Raw genomic sequence first — 26,425 nt, 5'->3', positions numbered from 1 at the left:
AGTCTGAAAACCTTAGACTGTCCCTCGACGTGCATCCCCAAGAGTCTATGCATAGCTTTTTCTCAAATAATCAATATTTCTCAATGGGGGTTAACATTCCCGGGAATTTATAAGTGTCCGGTCACCCTTATGTCGTAGGGTCAACAGAGTATTGAGTTTTCAACCTGGTACACGTAGTGGCAAGCCACGGTACTTTATCCAGGGAATCTCGTATCTTAGATCATTTAATCATTCAAGTCAAGTATCATACATAATCATCCGTAACATTTCGTAATCAATTCATCACTTTCCTTTTTAGCTTTACTTCACCGCCAAGTTATCCCCATTTCCTAGCTTCATCTGATTGTCAGGTTTAATACCACTATTTATGACTAAAGGAAAGGAAACAGAGATTTAGAGGTTTGAAATGAGGTTTTAAAACTTTAAAATCATGTTTGTTGGAACAAGAACCACGTGTACGCGTGGCTCACGCGTGCGCGTGGAAGTATGAAACTGCAGCTCGTGTGCGCGTGGGTCACGCGTGCGCGTGGGTCACGCGTACGCGTGGACATGCTTGCTAACCCTTACGCGTGCGCATGGGACCAGTCGCGTACGCATTGCCAAAATTCCATGCCACGCGTACGCGTGGGCGTACGTTCTTTAAAACAAAGAGATTTAGTAGCAAAGCTGCAGTATTGAAACAAAAATCAGTTTTGAGTTCCAATCTTCCAACACCCATAACTTTTTCGATTTAAAATATTTTTCACCCGTTTTTTGAACAGCATAAACTTCATAATTTCAATTTTCATTTTAAAACAAGTTGGAAGCAAATTGAGGGTCCAAAAACTAAATTATACCTCACCGAAGTTCAACCAAAAACCAAATTTTGCAAAACTCCTTAACCTCCATTTCATTGTTTTCTTTCAATCACAAATCAACCATTTTACACTTGGAATCAACCCTATTACATGCTACACCCCAGCCACATAATCTCTTACCATTTCTTATCATCCATCACACAACAACATAGCTCAATTCCACATCTTAACAATCTCTTTATACATTTAATCAATGTAAACATATACACATCATCATCAACTCAATAATTATCATATTATTGTCCATACTTTCACAATTACCATCTCCTATCTATCTTCCACCAGAATGTTAAGAATACTAAACATTATACATTTTCACGCGTTTCAACTTATTCTAAGGTCATCTAACCTAAGTTTTCACAGAATATTATATATTAAATGCAAGAAACCTAAACCATACCTTGACCGATTCTCACGTAGCAATAAAAAAATTCACTCACAACAAACATAGCTCTAAAGCCTAACAAAATACTAATGCCCAGCCTCCATAAAAAATTCCAACATCCACAATTTCAAACTCCAATTATTTATTCACAACCTAATGCATATTCATAACACATATGTATCCAATTTAATACTCAAAACTCAAATTCAATGAAATTAAAATAGAATTATAGTATCCTCACCTTACCCAAGTTTCACATAAGCAAGAGTGAACGTTTTCCTCAAGCTAATTGGATCCTAAAACATCAGAAATCAAAGAAATTCAACATTCCTATTCAGTTTTTAAAAATTTGGTGGTAGAGGAGTCTGAGAGTGATTAAACAAGTTACCAATGAAATTATTCCGGTAGAAATGTAGAGATCGACGCGGTGAATGCGTGGCCGCAAACGGTGCGCCGATCAGAACTCGGATCAGGAAGTTACGGCGCTTTGAACTTGGGAGCGAGGGTTCAGACCCTTTTTTTCTTCTCCCTGCACGCAAGCCTTCAGCGTTCTGCTGAAAACGAAGAAGAGAAGGACGTGGGGTTTATTTTAAAAGGTTGGGCCGGTTGGGCCCACGGTCCGGTTTGGGCCCAGTTCAACCGATTCGACCCGCTCGGTCCAATCTTGGACTGTTTTTTTGGAAATTAGTTTTAAAATTTTTGTTTCGATGAGCTCTATCCTAATTTGATATAATATTCACATTTCTAATCTTTCTTATTAAAAACTAATTTATTGACTAATTATCTACTAATTTAACGAGGTTTACACTCTTTACTTTTATATAGAATACTATATGGTTTCAATATTAATATTATTTCTCTTTAATAGGTATAAATTGAGTAATAAAACATAATTCATCTTCTTTTTTACTACTCAATTCTTCTTATGTTTACTATATAAATCAATATTCACTTCACTCCTCTTCTTTATCTCCTTTTTTCACATAATCTCATGTCTCTTATTCTTTTTTTTCTCCATTCTTATTAATATTTTGCACAAATATTTAAAGAATTTAGTTGATAATCACAACTCTTTTTTTAGTTTGCTAAACATGTGTATTAGGTGATAAATTCCTATAATACTAGACTTTTACAATTTTTTATTTTTTTTAATTTTTAGTCTAATTGTATTCATTAGTTATATCATTCATGTATAATTTTTTTTCTTTCAACAATTTATATATTTTTTAATATCATTTAGTTGTAATATTATTGAAAATACATGATATTATCGTGAGTTATGAAAAATAAAATAAAAAAACTGAATGTTAATTTTACCTATATATCATGTACTTTATAAATTTATTTTAGTTTTTTATTTTATTTTTTGTCTAGTTATATTCTTTAGTTATATCATTCATATATTATTTTTTTCAATAATTTATATTTTTAATATCATTTAGTTGTAATATATTGAAAATATATAGTATTATCGCATATTATAAAAAATAAAATTAAAAAATTGAATGTTAATTTTCACTGTATATATATTATGTCATTTATAATTTTTTATTTAGTCTAATTGACTAATTGTATTCAGTAGTTAGTTATATTATCTCTATATCATTTTTTTTAACAATTTATATATATATATATATATATATATATATTTTATTGGAAACTACTTTATATCATCCAAATATCTTTCTCCTGATATGAACCACTGTCAAATGGGACCTCACCCAACAAAGAAAGTTCTAGGGAATTACTCAAGTTCAAATATGCCAGGTTGGAGAGTCTACTAATTCCATATAAATAATTCCTGTAGATTTATTCTTTCTAAACACTTTATATCCGCAATAGCATCAGGTATTTTACTTGGATTGCAAAGGCTAAGGTCTAGAAATATCAAGGATTCAGAAGGTTGCATAGATGTATCATTTGTCCTTTCACTAACAAACTTATTCTGAAGTTTTGAGCACCCCTGTAAATCAAGTATTTGAAGAGATGTCATTAAATTGATGTTCCTAGCTCCTAGAGTCCTAGGTGACTTGACAAGATTTTAACAGCCTCTCAAACTCAAAACTTTGAGCCTCGCTAGAGCCTCACTGGATTCATGAACCTTGATCAAACTTGTACAGTGGTCAATATCAAGATACACAAGATTTGACATTCCTGTAAATTAAAGTCTGGGGTGTCTGTAAGTTTTGTGCAACCAGAGAGGTGTAAAATTTTCAAGCAACTCAACTTACAATCATCACAAGCTGCTACCATTTTGCAAACTCAAGTAAGCAAGTTGTTTAAGAAGTCCAATTGATGGGTGGACATGCAATAGCTTTGTGCATCCTGTGAGATCTAATTACTTAAGACTTGGGCAGCATTCAAAATTGGTGTCTCCATAAGCTCTTTCGAGTTGCTCAGATCCATTCTTATCAGGCAAAGTAAATTCTGTGAATATAGAATTCACCTGCCAACATGTCATTTTGTTCCTCTCATTTTTCTTTAGCGCCCAGCCCCGCCCAAAATAAAATTCAGTAAAGTACCTTGCGGCCTTCCCATAGCCTTTTGATGCTGCTACCAGGCAAATTCAATTCAACAAGATTGTCATAATGTTCAAAGTTCAATGGCAAAGAAGAGAAACGATAACCATGCCAGTAAAGATTATGAATTTCGGCTTGCTTCACGAGGAATTCTCTTGTTGGAGAGATAGCAATAATCATTAAGAGTAGTTATTAAAAAAGGATCATTACCTGAGAGGTGTGAGTCCACAGACCAGATATTATTTTCTTCTGCATTATTAGCCCCCTTCGTATTGTGTTTTACCTCTTCCATCAAGTGGCAAAATCAAGAGGTCTTCTTGGCTCAAGGAATTAAGTCAGGACTCAAATATCAAAGAGTGTAGACAGGAGGAATGTACGAACTTTCTTCTGCTGTGGGAAAGGTTGGTTATCATCATGCAACCGCTCAAATCAAGAATTAGGATGGATGAGTTGCCGTTGACAATGTAAGGTGCATGAACAAAATGTTTGCAGCCTCTCAATCTCAAGTTCTTATTTCTTATGTGCATGGGCCGGATCCAAGGAGTTGGTTAAGCACACCAGATGGCAAAAATATACTTCTTTTTTTTTAAATTATTTATTTGACCACAGTTAAAAAATATATTCTAAAAAATATAGATTAATAATAAAAATATAAATTATTAATAAAACTGAAGATCTAAGAAAAAAATAATTATATTAATGATTTAACTAATATTAATTCAAACGGTATTGAATTTTTTATATTTATATAAAATATTTTTTTCAAAATTTTAATTTCACAACAAATGTTATTCAAAGAATTCAAAAATAATAAGAATTACTAGACTAAAAATGAAACAATTAGCAATAAAATTTAGTAGATTAAAATACAAATCTTAAAAAATCAGAGAAAAAATATTAACAGAATTATAAAAATTGTAAATAAAAACTCAACTGTAAAAAAATGATTAAAATTGCAAAATGAGAAAAAGTATTAAAATGATAATAAATGAAAGCAAAAAAATAATATCATAAAATTTATAAAAAGTAAAATAATATTTTAATAAAATTTTGTTGAAAATTTAAATTTTAAACAAATTTGAAAATTGGTATTAGAGTCAAAGTAACAATTTTAATAATATAGCAATAGTGTTTAATAATGATAACACTTTTAATTTATGTCACATATCAAAAATTTAATACATGACAATCTATTTAATGGACGAGATTAATGTCTTTATTTAAAGTTTTTTTAAACATCAGCCTCTGTCTATGTCTCTTTGTCTTTGATAAATAAGGGATCAAAAATTAAAATTTTGTATAATTAAATAATATTAAATCAATAAATATCGTATATTTAGTGATATATTTTTTTTGTGACTATATTTAGTGTCACGGATCTACTTCTATGGTTGTGAAGGTAAGCGCCCCCACTACAATTTGGAATTTTATTGAGTAGTATATAATAATAATATTTATTTATCCTCATTAAATTATTAAATTTGACCCCACAATAAATTTTTATTCAACTTTCGACACTTGATAGTCAATTTGAAAACTTCATATTAGATGTCCATTATAATGATCAATTTTCAAATTTAAATAAGATTAGTGTTCTTTCTTAGATATCGACTCGAAAGAATATTGTCTATTCATTTGTGTTTCTTCTTTTAAAATTAGTTTTAGTTATTTCATAATAACTACACTAATTGAATGAACTTTTTTAATTATGAATATCAGCAAGAGCTAATTCTATGAAAGTTGAGTTTTAAATAACATATACAAAAAAGGACATTTTGATTATATTGTCAAGGTTAAAAATATGAAATTTAAAAAAATTAAATTTTAAATTATATGTTATTATTTAAATTACTATTTTAGTATTTTAATTTGTAATTAGATATTTTGAAATCTAATCATATTTTACAATAACAAAATATAATTATAATAACAATTATGCTACATATATATAAAATAATCACTTGTACAGAATAAATCTTAAAATACAAATTTTAAAATATAAAATACATATTAAAAATAAGTTAAATAATATATGTATTTATACATAAATTTATAATAGATAATTTGATAGCTAATTTTTTATATAAACGTAATATTTTTATTATAAAAATTATTATCATGTTATATATATTTCGCCCCACTATCAAAATTTTTTGGATCCGTCACTGTTTAGTGATATATATGTATATAGAGAGAGTGTGTGTGTGTTTTTTTTATTAAGAAAAATTTAAATAAATGTTTGTCAAGAAAGTTATCTTAATTTTTATAAGATTTTTTGTTAATTAATTTGTTTTGTTAAGTATTGATGTGATAGTAAGTTTTTTTTATGTTTTATATTATAAAAGAAATATAGGATAAAATCATATAAATAAGTTATTTTAATAATTATGTTATATATAAAGTATATTAGTGAATAAAATATGTAAAATATATTTATTTTGATAATTTATTTAATGTGTTATAATTTAATAACATGAGGAAAAATAAATAAAATTTAAGATAATTTATTTTCATGTACTATTATATATATATATATATCCAATGTTAATGTTACTATAAACATTAAGATACTTTTATATGATAATAACTAATAAGTAAAAAAATTAAGAGAAAAAATAGTAAAAAAAGAGAAAGACAACCAAATAAAATAAAAAACAATGTTATTATAAATATTAAATTACTTTTTATATGATAATAGATGTAAAAATTAATTACAAAAAGAAACAACTAAACCAAATAAAAAATAAACAATGTAAATACATGAGTAGAGATTTGAAATATAGTACATAAACATACTAACGGATTTGGATTCTCTAAATTTTAAAATTCACTTTAGAAGGTAAAGTATGATTTTCAACCAAGAGATAAGAGATCTCACTTAAGGCTCATGCTTCGGACAAACTTTTATACACGGTTAAAAATCAATGTAGCTAAGTTTTGAAAGCCTTGTCAGATCTGGCCTCCTGTGCCTGAAGTTGCAGCCAGAGAGCAGCAGAGTTCTTAGAGAAACTAACTGACAATTAGAGCCAAAATCAGGAATGGGTAGACTGCTACAATTTCGCAAACTCAAGTAATCAAGTTTGCTGAGAAGTTGAATTGAGTCGTGGACTTCAGTTAGGTTTGTGCATCCACTAAGATCCAGCCGCACAAGTCCTTGGCAGCGTACAAAGTTTGGAGTGGTTGTAAGATTTCTTGAGTTGCTCAGATCCATTCTTTTTAGATTTGGAATTTCCTGTGAAGAAAGAATTCACTACAAGCATATCAGACTGAGTTGTGAATTCCAGCTAGAACTCAGATGTATGCATAACACACTCGTGCCCCCTCGGATCGGGCCAACACCATGGTGGTATGGTTTCCATTTTAAAGTTTGGAAATGCAGAAAGAATAATTGAATAAGAATACAGTACATTACCTCTTCTTCATCCCATAGTCGTTCGATGCTGCTGTTTAGTAAATTCAATTCAACAAGATTAAACCATATGGATAGTGACAGAGAAGCGTAAGCGTAACCATCCCAGGAAAGATAGGATAACTCGTTGAAATAAAAAATGTGGTTTCCTGAGGGGCTCTCCTGATGTAATATCAGCAGTCTAAGATGCCTCATTTGCGACACTCTCTCAATCTTGAAAAACCTTGAGACATCTTCATCCAAAACTATGGCCTGGACTGCGTTTCCTTTCTGAAAAATATCAAGAAACATGTTACAATATTTTTATTTTTCATAATAAATACTTAAATCGGCATGATTGAATATTTCGATTCTTAATAAATTTTCATTATTACGAAATCTTCAAAAACTAATGTTTTTTAAATTGATTCCTTCATAGTTTTCAATTATAACATGCATATTAAACAAATAAATTTTTAATAAATTTTATAATAAGATAATTAGATTCTAAAAAGAATATTTTAAGATAAATTAATCTTTTTTTAAAACGACATAAAATCAATCTATCTAACAAGAATAATTTGAATTTTTAAAAAATAAAAATTCCTCTTGAAAGCAAAATGCTCCATTTTGAAATTCTTTATGAACTAATTTAGATGTTTATTTTTTTTCTTAATAATAATAAAAAAAGCATTTTGGAGACACAAAATAATTAGACACAAGAAAAAAATTCGAAAATATTTAATAACAAAAAAAAATTAACTAAAAACAACCATAATTTATCTTATTTAACATTTATTAATTGTTACGACAATTAATGAATGGTATAAAGCAAGTTCTAACCGTTTTTTTAGTTAACTAGACCCGAATTATTAGTTATTACCATGTCTGTGTTCAAGGCTTTCTGGAAATCCTTGGCATCCCACAATCTAGACCAGCATTTTGGCTCTTCTGTATTATTGCCCCGAACAATTTTCTTGCCCAAATCTCGTAATATTTGATGCATATGAATTTCGTCGTTCCTAATCTTTATGAGTGAATTCCTCCAGATCTCTTGAATTGCAAGATGAGGATCTGATGATATTCTACTCTCTAGAATGTGCTCGACATACTTGTTCCTTTTCCCCCCAAAGAAACAAGCTATATCTAGAAATATTATCTTCTCATCTCCCTTCAGATCTGTATAACTTGTTTCCTGCAGCGAGTTCATATATCCTTCATTTGGATATTTTCTCCATCTCTCCAAGTAACCTTCCCAGTTATTAACTACTGTATCATTATTTGTAGTTAGAGGATTGAACTTAATGAGGACATTGGTTGCACTCAACTCCTCGTGATAATTAGGCAGATCAGAAGACGGACGCAGCAAGCTAAGCAATCTGCAATGGCAGATCCTATTTTATCTCTCCATCTGAGCAAAGCTTTGGTAGGAAAAGAACAAAATTTGAATAGTTGAAGGAATAATTACCTTGGGGAACAAGATGATGTATATTTTCAAGAGGGAAAAGTCTAGGGGGCCAGCAATTTTATTGCATTTTGGCCAGCATGTAACCAGCAGAGAAATGTGAGTCATTGGATGATATCTCACACCAATCTCACACCATCAAATCATCATTAATGGCTAGTTGATGGCTACCAATCACAAATATTGCTGGCCCCCTAGTATTGCTCTTTTAAGAGTGCTTCTGTGTAGTATCTATATAAGGCCCAAATTAGAGAGATCATCTTCTTTGACCTTTGCCTCCATCTTCTCATTTTCTTCTTCGTCGGTAACCAACCAATTATAAGGAAGCATGATCTTCGACTCTGAACTGCTACTTGGGTCTTCATCAACATACTCAGTCTCAATGACCAATCTGGAAGAATCAAAGATAGGACTGTGCTTTTTAATATCCTTACTTTTTAACCTCCTCTTCAGTTCCTCTATATCTTGTTTGAACACCATGCGAAACCCCCATTTCTGCAACTTCAATCCCTTGCAGGCTTTACATCTTATACGGGCTCCAGTTTTCACAAAATGGCAATGCACCCGAGAGACATAGATTATCCAAGGATGTGTTACCCCAGGTACAGAATCCAGATGGTATTCGACTATAGAAGGCATATCAAAATATTCTTCTGTGCTCACTTTCAAAAGAAAGATAAAAATGACGCCATAGCTGTCCAGGTGGAGTACAATTATCTAGAACACGCTGAGATGTAACATAAAATGAAACGCCAAGCCAGTTGTCATCTGGATCATCGTAATCCACTACCCTTACAGCTGACCCAGCTTTAAACTGATGATTGAAATACCATCCTGGAATTCCACCACTCTTATTTCCAGGAATAATGATGTCAAACCCACATCGGAAATGACAAGGTTGCTGCTTCCAAATAAAACAGAAGGAAACTTAGATGTGTAAGAGAAAATGCGAACAGGGAGAGTGATATGGAAAGCATGCATGTAGAGTACGCACCTCAACAAGTCTTGCAAACCATGAGAGAGCAGCCAGCATGCAATCAAATAATTTCATCCTAAGCATATTGTATTTGTTTACAACATACAATCCTGACCTATGGTTACGAGATGCAGATACCGTTTGAAAATACCTTCCCCCTGATGGTGCACTATCAAATGGGAGCTCATGTAATCCTTGAAGATAATCGCAACATGCCAAATTCAAGTATGCCAGCCTCGAAAGCTTCTTGATGGTACCAGGTAGACGTCTTAAGACAGTTCCCTCCAAGTTTAATCTTTCTAAACAACTCAAATCACCAATAGAATCAGGAATAGTTTCTATTAAATTGCATGAGCCAAGGTCCAGAGATATCAAACATCCTAGATAAGAGGAAGACATAGAAATCTGTCCAAGGGGAGACATCAGTAGTTTACACTTCATTGGGGATATCAACAATATTTCTGCAGCTCCTCAAACTCAAGAACTTCAACATTGCAAGAGCACCAATAGATTCATGAACTGTAGTTAAATTTGTACAATGTCCAAAATCAAGGTACTCAAGATTTGAAAGCCCTGTGAAATCTGGGGTCTTCCCAAGGTTCGTGCAGCCAGAAAGGCGTAGAACTCTCAGAGAACTTAAATTACAATCATCGCCAAGATTGAGGTTCAACAAACTGCTACAGTTTTGCAAACTCAAGTATCCAAGCTGCTTAAGAAGTCCAATTGAGGGATGGACATGCGTCAAGTTTGTGCATCCTGTAAAATCTAGTCGCTTAAGGTTTGGGTTCCATTCAAAATTTGGTGTCTCTATGAGATCCTTTGAGTAGCTCAAGTCCATCTTTTCCAAGTGTGGGATATTCTGAGAAGGATAATATATATCAATATCAATACATGTTAGCTTGCTATAACAAAAAAGTTTTGCATATAATTTTCACACGTGATCATTGTAAACATATTTTACATAAACATATATAAGTAAAATTAATTATTTTCCACACCTACCATGCAAATGATTATTTAAAAGAACAAATATTTGTATTAAATTTTTTGACTTTTTAAAACATTTTAAGCATAATAAGATCTTTTCTAGTATAGATTGATTTGATTTTAATATTTATGTTTCCTACAATAATATCATAAGACTAAAAAAAGATTCTTCTAAATTCCAAAAACTTCAAAAGCAGACCCACATTTTTTAAACATATTCAATAAGGTACTTTACTACCTTTTCTTTTTTTTTTTTAAAAAAAAAACAAAATAAAACTTATAAATGGAGGTTTGATTTTTTGCAGGACAATATTTTAGGAGAAAGAATTGGGATCATTAATAATCAAATTGTTTACTTAAACCAAACACTAAATCAGATGAAAAAGTCATAACTACCCTGTTGCCTTTCCAGAGTCGTTTGACGTTGCTATAAGGTAGGTTCAGTTCAACAAGCCTACTATAAGGTTGAAACGATGGCAAAGAAGCGAAAGGATAGCCATGCCAAGCAAGATACTGTAGATTAGGGGAAAGAGAATCGAGGCTTCCTAAAAAGTTCTTTTGGTATAATATAAGCAATTTAAGATCCCTCAATTTTGACAATCCTTCTATCCTCAACTGCCTGGACTCGGGCATCTCCTTTTTCTGATCCAAGACTATGGCTTTAACATTGTTTGTTCCCTGAAAAGATATGAAGGAAAGTATTATGAAGAAAAAGCAAAAGCATAAGAAAAATATTGTGTGTTTTAGATATATTTTTAGAAGTACTTAGTTATTTAGATATGACAACTACAAGTATATAAATACTTTTTTATAAATGAAGAAAAAAAACCATTTAAATAACAGTATTTTTTGAAACATTAGAAGATATAATTGCTTTATTATATATTTATTTATTGGTATAAAATGAGATAACTACATAAATTTTGAAAAGAATATACTACTTATGATATCTTTTTAATGATATTTTCATTAAAAATTTTTCATTTTAATAATATATATAATACAAATGTTTTATATATACACATATAGTGTTTACATACTAGTACATTTTTTTATTTTAAAAAGCAATTAAATTTTTAGATCTAAAAAATAATAACCACAAGTCCACAATATAATTTAATCTCATTTTTAGGATAGTGGAATAAAAAATCTCATAAGGATTTGTATAGTGGTTATGAACTTATGATTTTATATATTAATGACTAAATTTGTATCTTAAAAAAAGTTGAAAAACTGCTGCTGTTTTTTACTTCTTTTTTTATTTTTTTTTTTCCTAAGAAGCACAAATAAACATATCCAATGTAAGTGTTTGAATTGCTAGACTTGGTAGTTAAATATTTAATATTTAAAATACTAAAATTTTGAGTAATATTTCAAGCTGGTCCCAAAATAATTTTTATTTAACGTTTTAGTCCTCAAAGGTGAGATGAAAACAATCCATGGACTATTAAGTTGATAATATGACAGTTATCCTCCGCTAGTGTCCTAGACCTCCTCCCTAAACACTTATGGGGGTGTAATAGGAGGAGGAAATAACGCTGTTTTTTGTGGTTTGCATAGCAATTGACCCATCCTAAAACATCAGCTTCAGGACGGAGATGAATAAAGAAGGAATTAAGGATGGAGATGAATAAAGAAAGGATTTAATGATTTATTATAAAATGCTCTAATTGAAAATAAGAAAAATCAGAATATTTAGTTTGAGAAGATTACCGTCTCAGCTGACATCAAAGCACTTTCAAAATCGCTATAGAGCCATACTCTGCTCCATAATGCTGGCTCTTCAGGATATCTTTCTCGAACAAGTTTCTTCCCCAATTCTTGAAACATGTCATGCATATGAAACTCTTGGTTCTTAATAGTTATGAGTGATCTCTCCTTTAGAACTTGAATTCCAATGTGAGGGTGTAGTCCACTAACATCTAGAATTCGCTTTACATACTCTTCCCTCTGCCCTATGAAAAAGCAAGCAATGTGCAAAAATATTTCTTTGTCTTCTTTTTGCAGTGTGTCAAAACTTATTTGAAGCACATCAGTAACTTTTTTGTTTGGATGTTTCTTCAGTCTTTCAAAATAATCTCTCCATTGGGAAGCATTCCGATTGTACAAGAAAGAACCCACTACTTTGATTGCTAATGGAAGACCTTGAGCATATTCCAATATACTAGGAGTCAACTCCATGCAAGTGCTGCTACTAGGACGGTCACTTTTGAAGGTCTTTCTTAAAAAAAGATCCGACGCATCACGGGAATTCAATAACGAAACCTCGTGAATTGCATCTACTCCATAACTTTTAAGAATATGTTCATCCCTAGTGGTTATGATCATTCTGCTTCCTCTTCCAAGTAATTTAGGATTAATAGCCAATTGTTCTAATTGTTCCATTTCATCAACATTATCAAGAACTATAAGGACCTCTTTGGAAGATAGCCTATTTCTGATTATGCCAGCTATTTCAGAAGGACTATATTTTTCCAGATCTTGTTCATCTAGAGTTCGACGAAGAATCTGTCTTTGAACGGCAATAGCACTGCCATCTCTATAACTTCTGTGCACATCCTCGATAAAGCAATGTGCGTCAAACATATAAGAGATTTTGTCATACAAGACACTGGCAAGACTTGTCTTTCCTATTCCGCCCATTCCCCAGATTCCAAGAACTCTAACATCTTCATCCTTTGGGTTTATCTTTAGAACTTGTTCTAATTCTTTTACACATGGTTGTATCCCTACAAGATCATCAGCAGACCCGGAAAATCTATGATCCAATTTTTTTATTACTTTTTGAATGATTTTATCAATCTCTGTGAATTCTGGCCTGAAAAAGGGGAAAAAAGAAAAAAAAAAAAAAACCCCTAAATCATCACATGTACTATGGTATGTAATTCATTCAAGAATCAGGACTTCAATTCTTTTATGAGAAATCAGAACAAAATATGTATGATTTTCAAACTAATTCAACTTAAAAAATAAAATATAAAAAACGCTCACTCAAATCAATTCTGAACCACTACCAAAAAGATTCCCAATTAATTTTCAATTCATGATTTGGTCAAATTACTTGTTCTCGGCATGCAGTCAAATTTACCAATTTAGTATCTAAAACATCTATAATGAATTAAAGCATAACACATACTTATCTCTAACATCCCATCCAGCAGAATTGGCCAAATCCGTCATAGCTCTCTTCCAGCGTTCAACCTTGCCAAGATCTTGTTGAAACCGCTCCGTATGCAAAGCAAAAGCATCCTCATACACCCCGCGCTGCTTTCGAACATCGGAAGGATCCACGTCATAGAAAACGGAGAAAACCGTCTGTCCGAACTCTTTCTTGCATTGAGCTATGGTAGCCATTTCATCGAGGCACCATGTGGAGGCAGCATAATCACGTGAGAAGACAATGATAGAAACACGGGAATCTCTGATGGCTTGCAGAAGCTGAGCAGAGATAGGTTCCCCTTTCTGAAGCCTCTCGTTGTCCTTGAAGGCGAAAACTCCTTTCCTGATGAGATTATGATAGAGATGATGGTGAAATTGTTGCCGGTGTCGGTGCCCCTGAAACTCAGAAACACATCATGCTTGTATACTCGCCTGTTTGACTGATGAGTGGAACTGCAAGCTGAATCTTGCGGAGGAGGAGGAGGTGTTGCTGTAGCTGATGAACTTCTTGGGCAACAGAGTAGGGCCTTAAACTTAAACTTGGATCTCCAAACCCGCGCCTTCTCGCTTGGATCTTTTGATCCTATTCTTTACTCTCTTGCTCAGCTCCACTGCTCCAGAGAAAATAGTTCAGAGCATAGGGGAAGAACGATCGAAATTGAAACCCACACTAATTGACTCATACGTCAACGAACTTGGTAGGCGCAATAACTGTCATCGTGTCTTCTTTATATCTTCTAATATTTTCGTAGGGATAAATACAACCGCAAAGAATTCTGACAGGATATTTGTCTCTTTCTTACTTTATAAACTTAGGAAAATTATATGGTACGGATCTAAATCTGTACAGATTTAAAGATATGATTACGTGGCAAAATCTGAACTACACATTCTAAAGTTACACTTTTCATTTAAAACCATAACTCTTCATGAGGAAAAGCGTCACCTAATGGAAAAAAAGTAAATTAGAAGATTTAAGAGAAGAAATAATTAAGTTATCAAAATTAATAGATCAAAAATTAATGATTTTAACTAATGTTAACTGTAATGACACCAAATTCTTAAAATCAATACAAAATGACTTTTCTCAAAATCTTTATTTTACTATAAGTTTTATTGAAGGACTTCAAAAACCTGAAAAAACTTATTTTTCACACGGAATTTCTAAAAAATGTTACCATGGAAATGATTCCCCACATCTATATCATACTTTTAACCCACAATTAAATTCTATAGTAGATATGCTTGAAGAAATATTAACATCCATAAAATTTCAAAGAAATAAGGAAAAAGAGAATCCCAAGGAAGAAAAATTTCAAAATATAATCAACATAACAGATTTAAAAGTAAAACCACCACTAAAATTATGAATATTGAAGAAAAATTAGAAGAAGTTACAATGCTTTTTAAACAATTAAAAATGGCTCAAGAAAATAATATTATGGAACATGGATTTCAAATAGAAGAAGAATTAGTAAATTCTGAAAATATAGAAAATGAAGAACACATCCTAGATTATTCAAGTGACGAAGAACCAGCAATTCCAATACAAGTAAAAAATGAAGCTGGAACATCTAAGGATAATCAATCTCAATTTAAATGGGAAACAGGTTTTGATAATTATGCTTTTAAAAAAGGGTTTATAAATAAAGATTCAAAATATACAAAAATACCATCAAAATACATTCCTAAAATCCAGGAAATGGAAGGAGAAAGAATGCTTGACTTAGACTGTAAAAAGAATGAAAAGGAAATTTTCGAAAATTGGTTGAATTCCTTTTTATTAGAAGCTTTTACTAATCCAAAGCTTAGTGAATTGTCTGGAAGAGATATTTGGAATTACATAGGGTTTCATACTAAAGGAACTATAAGAGATTATATGACATCAATAGAAAACCAAATAATAGAAGATTTAGCAACAAAAACAACAGCTTATGATAAGATATTATATATAATGATGATTCTATATAAAGAATTTTTTGGAAAAAATATTATAGATCATAGACAAGAAGTCTATAATAAAGAATATCAAGAAGCAACAAATCATTTAGCTAATATTCAGATATATGATCTATGTAATGTGGAGTCTTATATATGTGAATATAGAATACATTATTACAAATTAAAAGAAGAAGATAAAAATCATTATCTTAGTATGTATATAACAAAACTTCCATATCCTGCTAATGAATTTATAATGGGAAGATTTATAAGAGAAATAAATAGAGGGACAATTGAAAATAATTTTGGTGGTGCAACCTCTGCAATAAGAGAGGAAATAAAAGAACGTTGTATGTAAGAAGCAACTCAAAAAAGATTTGCAAATATAATTAGAATTTGCTGTCAGGATAATGAAGAGATACCCCAAAAATATGGGCTTAATAAAAATTTTCAAAGAAAAAGAAAATACTATCCAAACTGGAGAAAAAAGAGGTATTTTAGAAAAAGAAATAACAATAAAAACAAAAGACAAAAAAGTGACTATTGCCCGAATAAAAAAGAAAACTGTAAGTGTTGGTATTGCCAAGAAGAAGGACACTATGCAAATGAGTGTCTGAAAAAGAAGGATAAAAAGGATCTTACTAAACAAATAGAAATTGCTAAGTCTTGTTTTATGGAACCTTTAGAGGAATCTGATGATAACTTAGACTATATTTTTGAATATGTCTCAAAAACAGACTCAGAGACTGAGTAATAATGCCACATTTATTACTATAAAAATAGCAGAAAAGTTTATAAATGCTTTTATAGATTTCGGAGCAACACAATGCTTTGCTAGTTCAAATATAAAACTTGATTGGAAAAAATTAAAGAAACCATTAAGAGTTAGAATAGCTGACAAATCAATACATAAAATTGACCAAAAAGCAGAGATGACTGAAATTTTTATTCAAAATTATAGGTTCATTGTTCCATCTATATATATGTTAGATTCTGGAATGGATTTTATCATAGGAAATAACTTTTTAAAGCTATATCATCCATTCATTCAAGAATTAACATATATAGTTTTAAAAGCTCTACACGATTCTTCAATAAATCAAAAATCAAAACGTATAAAAAAATACCAACTACTACTGTAGATAAGATCTTAAAATTTAAAATATTTTCTATATTAGAGACATGTTATTTAAATTTATACTTTCAGATAAATATTCCAAAAAATAATCTTGAAATAAAGATAGAAGAACTTTTGGATGAAATTTGTGCTGAAAATCCTTTAGATATTAAAAATACAAATAATGAGTTAGTAAGCATTAAACTAAAAGATCCTACAAAAGAAATAAATGTTCCAAATAAAATTCCTTATTCCGCAAGAGATAGAGAAGAGTTCTCATTAGAATGTAGAGATCTTTTAGAAAAAGGAATTATAAGATTAAGTAAAAGTCCTCATGCGGCTCCAGCCTTTTATGTCGAAAACAATAATGAAATTAAAAGGGGAAAACGAAGAATGGTAATTAACTATAAGAAGATGAATGAAGCAACTATTGGTGATGCTCATAAACTTCCAAGAAAAGATTCTATTTTAGAAAAAATCAAAGGAGCAACCTGGTTTTCATCTCTTGATGCGAAATCAGGATATTGGCAACTTCGTTTAGACGAAGAAACAAAGAAATTAACTGCTTTTACTTGCCCAACAAAAGAATCAACAAGTGTGTTGCTCTATGAATAGAATGTATTACCATTCGGATTAAAACAAGCCCCAGGTATTTATCAAAGATTTATGGAAGAAAATCTAAAAGAGTTAAATGAATTTGTTTTAGTATACATTGATGATATACTAATTTTTACGAAACAGGATAAAGAAGATCATCTTCAAAAATTACTAATAGTTTTAGAAAGATGTAAAAAAAAGGGATTAGTTCTTAGCAAAAAGAAAGCAAGAATAGCAAAACAAGAAATAGAGTTTCTTGGATTAATTCTATCCACTCAAGGAAAGCTAAAACTTCAGCCAAATGTCTTAGAAAAGGTAAACTTATTTCCTAATAAAATAGAAGATAGAAAACAATTACAAAGATTTTTAGGGTGTATAAATTATATTTCTGATCAAGGATTTTTAAAGAATATAACAGAATACACTAAAAGCTTATTTCCAAAAATAAGTACTAAAAAAGAATGGAAATGGAATGAAAAAGACAGTATACAAATTCAAAGAATTAAAAAATTATGTGAAAAATTTTCAGAACTTTATATTCCAGAAGAAAATGACTACCTAATAGTAGAAACAGATGCTTCAGACATAACCTGGTCAGGATGTCTAAAAGCTAAGAAAGGTATAAAAAGTTTGAAACAAGAAAAAGAATCACTAGATTCTAAATATTCCCCAAAGGAATTACTTTGCAGGTATATTTCAGGGACTTTTACTCCAACAGAACAGAGATATACCACCCATGAAAAGGAAACTCTAGCAGCAATTAAATCTCTTAAGAAATGGAAAATTGATTTACTACCCAGAGAATTTACATTAAGGACAGATTCAAGTTACCTAACAGGTTTCATACGATATAATTTAAAAGTTGATTATAATCATGGACGATTGGTAAGATGGCAATTATTTTTGTTACAATATCCAATAAAAATTGAATATATTAAGGGTGACAAAAATGTTATTGCAGATACATTAACAAGAGAATGGAGTTCGTCTACAACGCATTAGATCAAGAAATTCAAAAATATGAGCAAGAACTCGAAAAATGCAAGCATTGTCAGCAAATAAGAACACAGATCCAATCTCTCAAGAAGGCCATTGAAGCAATGAAATCAACACAACAAGCAAAACCATCAGAGTTCAGCCAGCTAAGTGTGGTGGACAAATCAGGTGAAGAAAAAATTTCAGAAAATAAAACAATTGCTGAAATCATTAAAAAATCCACCCAAGATAAAAAATATTATGTAATTTATAATGGCCCCATGAAAGGAGTATATAATGCTTGGGAAAAAGCAGCACCATTCACACATCAATCAAGGATAATTCATAAAGGAGGGTTTCTAACACTGGAAGAGGCAAAGAAATCCTTCAGGGAATATGAAGCTCTCCATCCGGAGCAAACCCTAAAAAAAGCAGATAAAGCTCCAATTCAAACCTAGAGAACAGGGATAATAAGAAACATTCCTACAAGGGCTGAAATCAAGGAAAAGAAAAGGTCTGTAGATCAAATTTCAGAGAAACTCTTAACATAGTCCTGAATTGGACTGAAGAAAAAAGGGCAATTTTGGGATATTATCCTATTGCCAAAGAACAGCTAACAAAGCTGGTTATATTTCCAGTATGGATTAATTGATACAATTTTAATTTTTAATGATCTAAAAATTATTAGTGAGTTTCCTGCAGGATTCATTGATGCAGTAAAAAGATTTAAAAATATGATTGACAATGTAAATCCAAGGGATATATCCCTAAAATTTACAAACAGTCAACCTATTTTTAATGAAGAAGAAGAATGCTTGGTTCCAGCACACCAAGTAATATTCATGTCTGTCTTCCCAGAAAATTTTCAACCAATTGATCAGATTCAAGATTTAACGATTTACAGTCATGTAGGAAGGCTAGCTAGCACACTAGCAAGGGTCTTTGAAAGAACTCAAAAAATAACGAAGGAATCTCACACAAAGATTAATTATAAAAGTAGAAATACTTTGCTTGTGTCCAGTAAAAGAAATGAAATTGAAGAAAGAGAGATGAGACTCTTGGTGGAATTTGAATCAGCATTCTACAACTTATCTGGACTTTTAGAAAAGCTCCCCGAAGGGATAAAGAGGAATCTCTGCTACTTGATAAAAAACAGAGAAGACCACAAGTGCCAGCTATGTGCCTCAGAAATATCTGAAGAAAGCAATAATGAAACGGAATCAACTCACATGATGAAAGAAAAGGACAATGCATCTGAGGGTCACATGATAAAAGAGGAGGACAGTGCATCAGAAGCATCTCTTAACATTATTGCGTAGTGACGTAAGCACTTAGGTCATAGAGCACCAACAATGTAGCTGGTGCAAGAGAACAAACAATGACGTAAGCAATGACGTCATAAGAAGGGTAAGGATGGAAATTGTCCATCAAACCCAACTATTATAAATAGGTTGCCTTAGGCAATTGTAAGGGCATCAGACAATAGAAAGCAGGAGGCTAAGAGTACTCATATGCTAGGAGAGCAAGGAGGAAGCTGCCAAGGCGATTCTATAGTCTGAGGAAGAATTCCCTTAGGAAAAAATAATTCTAAACTCCCTTCTGGAGTTAGTATCTACAATCTCCCCTCTGGAGATAAAAACACCTTATGTAAAATATACTAAATAAAGGAAGTTTTTCTCCAGAAAGGTACATCTTCATCCTAGTCTTTCAATTATGAATTATTTAGAAAGTTTAGAATTAACAGAAGAATCTGATTATTATAGATTAGCTGCTTTATTAGATAATGAAAAACAGGTTGTTCTAAAAACAGAATTAAATCTCAAATCCAATGAAAATTTTAATAAACAAAATCTTTTAAAAGAAGTTTTTAATAGAAAAAATATAATATACTATGGAAAAATTCAACTTGAAGCCCCTATAAAGATAAAATCCGCCAATGGAGAACTTGAAATAGCTTTGATAAATGATGAAGAATTGAGTAAACAGATTGAAAAAATTAAGGATCAACAAAAAAGATCTAAAATTGGATGGATTCATATTAGTACTATACAAGTCTTAATAAAATCTACATATATGAAAGAAATTAATTCACCAATAAGCTTAGCAATCTGTGACAAAAGAATTATTGATGACCCAATAGATCAAATAATTGGAATTGTTCATGGAAACTTGGCAAACGTAAATGTTAAATTCAATGCCCATCTTGGATATGCTATACCTTTATCAACTGAAAATCTTGGAAGATCTATAAGTTTGGCTTATAAATTTCATAGAAAGAATCTAATGGAACAAGACGATGAACCATTTTCAATTACATATGCAATAAATTATGCTTTAACAAATAGCCATCATAGTATAATATTTAAAAACAGAGAAAGAATTTATGTCGATGAATTATTTCAGAAAATTGTAAAAACAGAAATACCAAAATATAAAGCTATTGAAAACCCAGTTCTATTATTAAAAGAACCATTAGGAAAATTAGTTTCATCGAATTTTCAAATAAGAGAATCTAAAATTAATAGCCCTTTAAGTTTATCTAAATTAAAGATTAAAGAAGAAAATTCTGAAATAAAAGAATTAACAAAAAAGGTCGAAAAATTAAATGAAACCCTAAACACTAAATTATGACAATAAATAAAGAAAAAATATATGTAACTTATCAAGATAAGAAACAAGAGCTTTTTGAAAGAGAAAATCGGTTGAATTATTTACAGTTTTCTGAAATAAATCAAAGAGCATTTGAAGCTCTAAAAATAATCTATGACAAGTTGAAAAAAGAAGTTGAAGAGCTAGAAAAAATGATAGAATCTCTAGAAAATAGTGATGAATTGATGATAGAATTTGCAGAAATTCTAAACAATGAAGCATACAAAGATTGAAAGACCAGAAAATAAAATAAAAAGAAAAAGGGCGAAAAAATTAAAAAGTAAAATAAAGGAGTATAAAAGGAAATTAAATAATCTTCAGATCGAAATTAATGACCTTATAATAAAGAGGATAGAAATAAGAATAAATATAAACAAGTTAGAGTTAAACTTAAAAAATTTATAAATATCTGGAAAACCATATTATGACTTAAAAGAGTTAAAGCTGTTAAAAGAAAAAATGGAGAATGAAGTTGAAAAATTAAAAAAATATTTAGAAACAATAGAAATTGTAGAAATAGAAGAGGTTTTTGAGGATTTAAGAAATTATATTAAAGAAAAAGACAAACAGATAAAATATTTTATATACAAAAAAGAATATTATAAACTAAAACAAGATTGAAAAACTATAAAAATCAGAATTATAAATACTAGTAATATGGTCAATACTTTTGAATTGGCAAATTATTTAATAGAAATTTCGAAAAAAAAATTAAAAGAAATAACGATTAAAAAAATTGGTATCAGAGCCAAGTTAACGATTAAGGGTAACACTTTCTCTTTAAGCAACACTTTTAGTGATACGCTTTTTCAACCACAAAAACAAAAATCTGTAAATCTGTACGAAAACACACCTGTAAATCTGTACGAAAACACACCTGCACACTAGATGGATCCTATTCAAGTAGTATTACTGTATTACTTTCTTTTAATTTTTGTCTCTAAATTTAAGGAAACATAACAATAATAGTATTAATTGTATTAATAGTAATAATTTTAACAGCATTAGCCGTATGAAAATAATTATAATTATATCTAATTTTTGTAATTTGCTATTATTAATTTATTAGTATGATTTTTATTCTGAGATAGTAATTAATATACAATAGAAGTCTCACTTTAGCTAAATATAAAATTATTTAAAAATTAAAATTAAAATGAATTTAAAAACGATATTACTTAATTAAAAGGGATTTACAATTTTTTTTTTTAACATTTTTATAAATTAGAGAGTACAAACTTTGTGTAAAAAACTGAGGGGAGCAAATATTTGATACAAAAATGACACCAAAGAAATCACTTTTGCAACTTCTCTTGAAATGTGGAATCTTCCAGTAGCTATGAAATAACGAAAACAGAGCATTAAGATCAAACGGATAAATGAGATTAATGTTGCTCGATGTTTGATCCAACCATCATTATATAGAGAGCAGGATGAATATGACGAGAGTCGTGGTGCACTGGGATACAATTCAATAACAAACGGATAATTTCACGATAAAAAAAAAAAAAAGAACACTCAAGTTCTCATTACAGCTTTTTTCACATGAATGAGCTAGCTAGGTGCCACAAACCTAACAGTAACACAATATATGACTCACCAAATCTACAATAAAACAACAGAATTTCCATTGTTCCCGCTATGTTTTGCTTCTTCAATCTTCATGTGTGCTTGGAGAGTGGCAAAGCAAAAGAATAAGTGATTGTTAAAGAATCCTCTTTCTATTAAAGAATAAAAAATAACAAACATATGAAAAATGAGTAAAAGAAGGATAATTAACTCAAGGAAGATTGGCCTCACTTAAAGGCCAATATTTGCGAGATTAATTTCTTTGCTTTTGACTTCCATATTTTCCTTTTCCTCTTCATCAGTTACATACCAATTGTAGGGAAGCTGGATTTTTGGCCCGATGCTACTGTTGTAGCTTTCACGCACATCCTCAATAACCAACCCATGATCATGAAGTTGGATTTCAGGGTCATCCATAAGATAATAAAAAGGGTCAATCTTACTTTGGCGTTTCAAGTTTCTTTTAATTGCCTCTATATGTTGCTTGAATACCATTCGCAGCCCCCAGTTCTTCATTTCAATCCCTGGGCAGGCTTTAAATGTGATATTGGCTCCTGACAAAATGGCAGTGTGGCCTAGAAATATAGATAATCCAGACATGGTCAAAATTTTGCTTCCTCGCAGTTTTAAACTGAGGGTTGCAGTCTAAATGGCATGGCATACAGAAGATTTCTACTGCTTGTTCACTTTCAAAGGAAAGATATAATGGACTTGGCAACGATGTGGACAGCCGATTATGTGAAGAACTAGAAACTGCCGAAGGATTGGTTACACAAAATGCTACACAAAAGGTAAAGCCAATGCAATTGTCATCCACATCTGCGTCCACTATCCTTATTGCTGATCCGCCCTTAAATTGATGATTGAAATACCACGATGGAATTTCATTCCCGGGGATAACAATGTCAAAGCCACACCTGAAATGACAAGGTTGCTGGTACAAGAGGAAACACACAAAGATATATCAGTAAGATCTCTCAGCAAAGGATTTTTTCTTTTCTCTTCTTCAAAAAAGAAAGTATCAATCAGACAGAAATTGTGTGAAAGACGAGAAATTTAGGCATAGAAGATAATTTCGCACCTCAATCAATCTTGTTAGCCAGACAAATACCCAATTTAGACAGCGACAATTGTCAAATATGCGACAACAAAACATATATAGTCCTAACCCTTGTATTAGAACAATAATAAATAGTTGTGTTAGAGTAATAATAAATAATTGAGAGTTAGTAGTTGGTAGCTAAATATTTATGAGGTTAGTTTGAAAAATGCTTATAAATAGCACGACTCTTTATAATGTAAACAACAACTTTAATACATATCTTTTATTTTCTTATCTTTATTTTCTTGTTATGGTATCAGAGCTCAAAAAGAGAAAGAGCTCTGTTGGTATCCATGGTGAAAACTTCAAACCCAAATAATCAGTCTCCATTGTCTTCTTCTCCTCTAATGGCAGAATCATCTTCTAACGTAGCACAAGATCCCATTAACCCTTTCTATATTCATCCTAGTGAAAATCTAACCTCTGTCCTTGTTACTCCTGTCCTTACTGGCAATAACTATCATTCTTGGTGTCGATCTTTTTCTATGGCCATCATCTCCAAAAACAAATATGGCTTTCTCTCTATTCCTTCTCCTCTAACTGATGATCCTCTGTTTCCAATATGGGAGCATTGCAATAATCTGTTGTCTTGGCTATTTCATTCTCTCTCTCCCTCTATTACCCAAAGTGTTGTTTATTTTTCTACTGCCTCTTCTGTATGGACTGACCTTAAAGAGCGTTTTTTCCAAAGTGATATTCTTCGTATTGCAGAATTACAAGAAGAAATTTATGCTCTTAGACAAGGAAATCAGTCAGTAACAGAATTTTATACCTCTTTGAAGACATTGTGGGAAGAGCTTGATAACTCACGTCTTCTTTCCGTCTGTAATTGCCCAGCCAAAACACATCGCTCACAAGATTTTATCATTCGATTCCTTAAAGGTCTTGATGAGCGTTTTTCTGTAGTTCGATCACAAGTTCTTCTTCTTGATCCTCTTCCGCCTGTCACCAGGGTCTTCGCTCTTGTCGTTCAACACGAACGTCAACTTCATAACGCATCTGGAATTTTGGACGATCAACGAACCATTGCTGCTGCCGTAGAAACTCGTCGTCCTCCTCTTGGCTGTGGTCGTGGGTATGCCTCTTCAAACCCAAGACGCGGCAACAGCGGTTCCTCGAAGATTTGCTCTTACTGTGGTAAAGGGGGCACACCGTGGATGTTTGTTACAACAAACATGGCTACCCTCCTGGCCACCCGCGTCATCCAAGGAGACCACGATTCCTTGATCGTGCCTCTGCCTCAGTTAATGCCAGCGTTGTGCGGACACCGCCTCCTGACTCTCCCACGCCGCCAGTTTCCTCTCATGCCCTAGTTCATGAAGAAATGACTCCTCAGAGAACACACACAGAGCAGGTTTTGGGTCTCACTCCAGCCCAACACAACATCCTTCTAGCATTTCTGAAAAAGGCTGAATCTCAATCTTCAGACAGCAAAGATAAAAGCCTCTCATCCTCCAACCAAATTGGGTTTCTTCCTGACCCAACTTTGGGTACTCATTATTTGTGTTCATTTCACACTTATTCTATTTTAAATAATTTTTCTGCACAAAATAAATTTACAGGCACTTGGATCATTGATTCTGGTGCCACGGATCATATTGCTTCCAATTTATCTTGGTTCATATCTTTTTTCTAAAATTAATCCAGTTACTGTTCATATGCCTAATGGTTCTAAAGTTACATCTTTTTATAAAGGTGTTGTTAAATTTTCAACTTCATTAGCTCTTCATGATGTTTTCTATCTACCTCACTTCAATTTTAATATTATTTCTATTTCAAAAATAACTTCAATGATCAATTGTCAACTTACTTTTTCACACTCCTCTTGTTTCTTACAGGACAACAATTTGAAGATGATTGGTTTGGATAGCATGAGAGAAGGGTTGTATGTTCTTGAAACCTCCATCACAACAAATAATCCATTTCCTACTCATACAATAAACACCACTCATTCAACACCCATTACACCTTTCAATTTATGGCATTTTCGTTTAGGACATCTTTCTGGACAAAGATTAAAATTTTTACATAGACAATTTCCCTTTATTTCTATGCCTCATGGTGAGCCTTGTGATGTTTGTCATTTTTCCAAGCAAAAGAAACTTTCATTCTCTCCAAGTTTTAATAAAGCTAATGTAATTTTTGAATTATTGCATTTTGATATATGGGGACCGTTTCGACAAAATTCAATCCATAATCATAAATATTTTTTAACTATTGTTGATGATTTCAGCCGTTTCACTTGGGTAGTTTTATTGCAATCAAAAAGCGAAATACAAAATCATGTCAAGAATTTTATTGCATTGGTTGAAACGCAATTTAACTTCAAAGTTAAGTATATACGTTCCGACAATGGACCGGAATTTCTCTTACATAATTTCTTTTTTTCAAAGGGCATAATTCATCAACGTAGTTGTGTTGAAACACCCGAACAAAATGGGAGAGTGGAACGTAAGCACCAACATATTTTAAATGTGGCCCGTGCTCTCATGTTTCAATCTAATTTACCTCTATCATTTTGGTCATATGCTATCAATAATAATTTTAAAACTTCTTTTGAAATTTTATTTAATAAATCTCCTAATTATAATGATATAAAGGTTTTTGGTTGCTTATGCTATGTATCAACTCTCATGGCTAATCGTTCTAAATTTGATCCAAGGGCAAAGAAAGCTGTTTTTCTTGGTTTTAAAAATGGGATTAAAGGGTACGTTGTTTATATTTTAGAAAATAAAAGGT

General features: G+C 31.4%; 2 protein-coding genes across 3 annotated transcripts; one reads left to right on the top strand and one right to left on the bottom strand.

Annotated features, from left to right (window-relative positions):
* Positions 1-6,489: 6,489 nt before the first annotated feature.
* On the bottom strand, positions 6,490-14,514 carry LOC107613662 (disease resistance protein RUN1). 2 transcript variants are annotated; one of them, XM_088497240.1, is made up of 7 exons: positions 13,714-14,319; positions 12,685-13,395; positions 11,001-11,004; positions 9,509-9,518; positions 8,033-8,415; positions 7,174-7,440; positions 6,490-6,993 (listed from the first exon to the last, which is right to left on the bottom strand). In XM_088497240.1, the coding sequence occupies exons 1-7, from the start codon at positions 13,929-13,931 to the stop codon at positions 6,676-6,678; spliced, it is 1,911 nt and encodes a 636-aa protein (XP_088353366.1). In that variant the 5' UTR covers positions 13,932-14,319; the 3' UTR covers positions 6,490-6,675. The 2 variants fall into 2 exon arrangements, with proteins under 2 accessions (XP_088353366.1, XP_088353365.1); XM_088497239.1 differs by lacking the exons at positions 6,490-6,993; positions 7,174-7,440; positions 8,033-8,415; positions 9,509-9,518 and adding an exon at positions 9,523-10,449 and having other exon boundaries at positions 10,974-11,255; positions 12,291-13,395; positions 13,714-14,514.
* Positions 14,515-23,979: 9,465 nt separating this feature from the next.
* Positions 23,980-24,999, top strand: LOC148547298 (uncharacterized). Its single transcript, XM_088495375.1, has one exon. It carries the CDS (start codon positions 23,980-23,982, stop codon positions 24,997-24,999), a length of 1,020 nt encoding a protein of 339 aa, XP_088351501.1.
* Positions 25,000-26,425: the final 1,426 nt, after the last annotated feature.

The sequence above is a fragment of the Arachis ipaensis genome, chromosome B8 (genome assembly GCF_059453495.1).
Source record: "Arachis ipaensis isolate K30076 ecotype BB chromosome B8, ASM5945349v1, whole genome shotgun sequence".
NCBI classification, from domain to species: Eukaryota; Viridiplantae; Streptophyta; class Magnoliopsida; order Fabales; family Fabaceae; genus Arachis; species Arachis ipaensis.
Note: the sequence above shows the minus strand (reverse complement) of the source record. Positions and strands in the feature narration are given on the sequence as shown.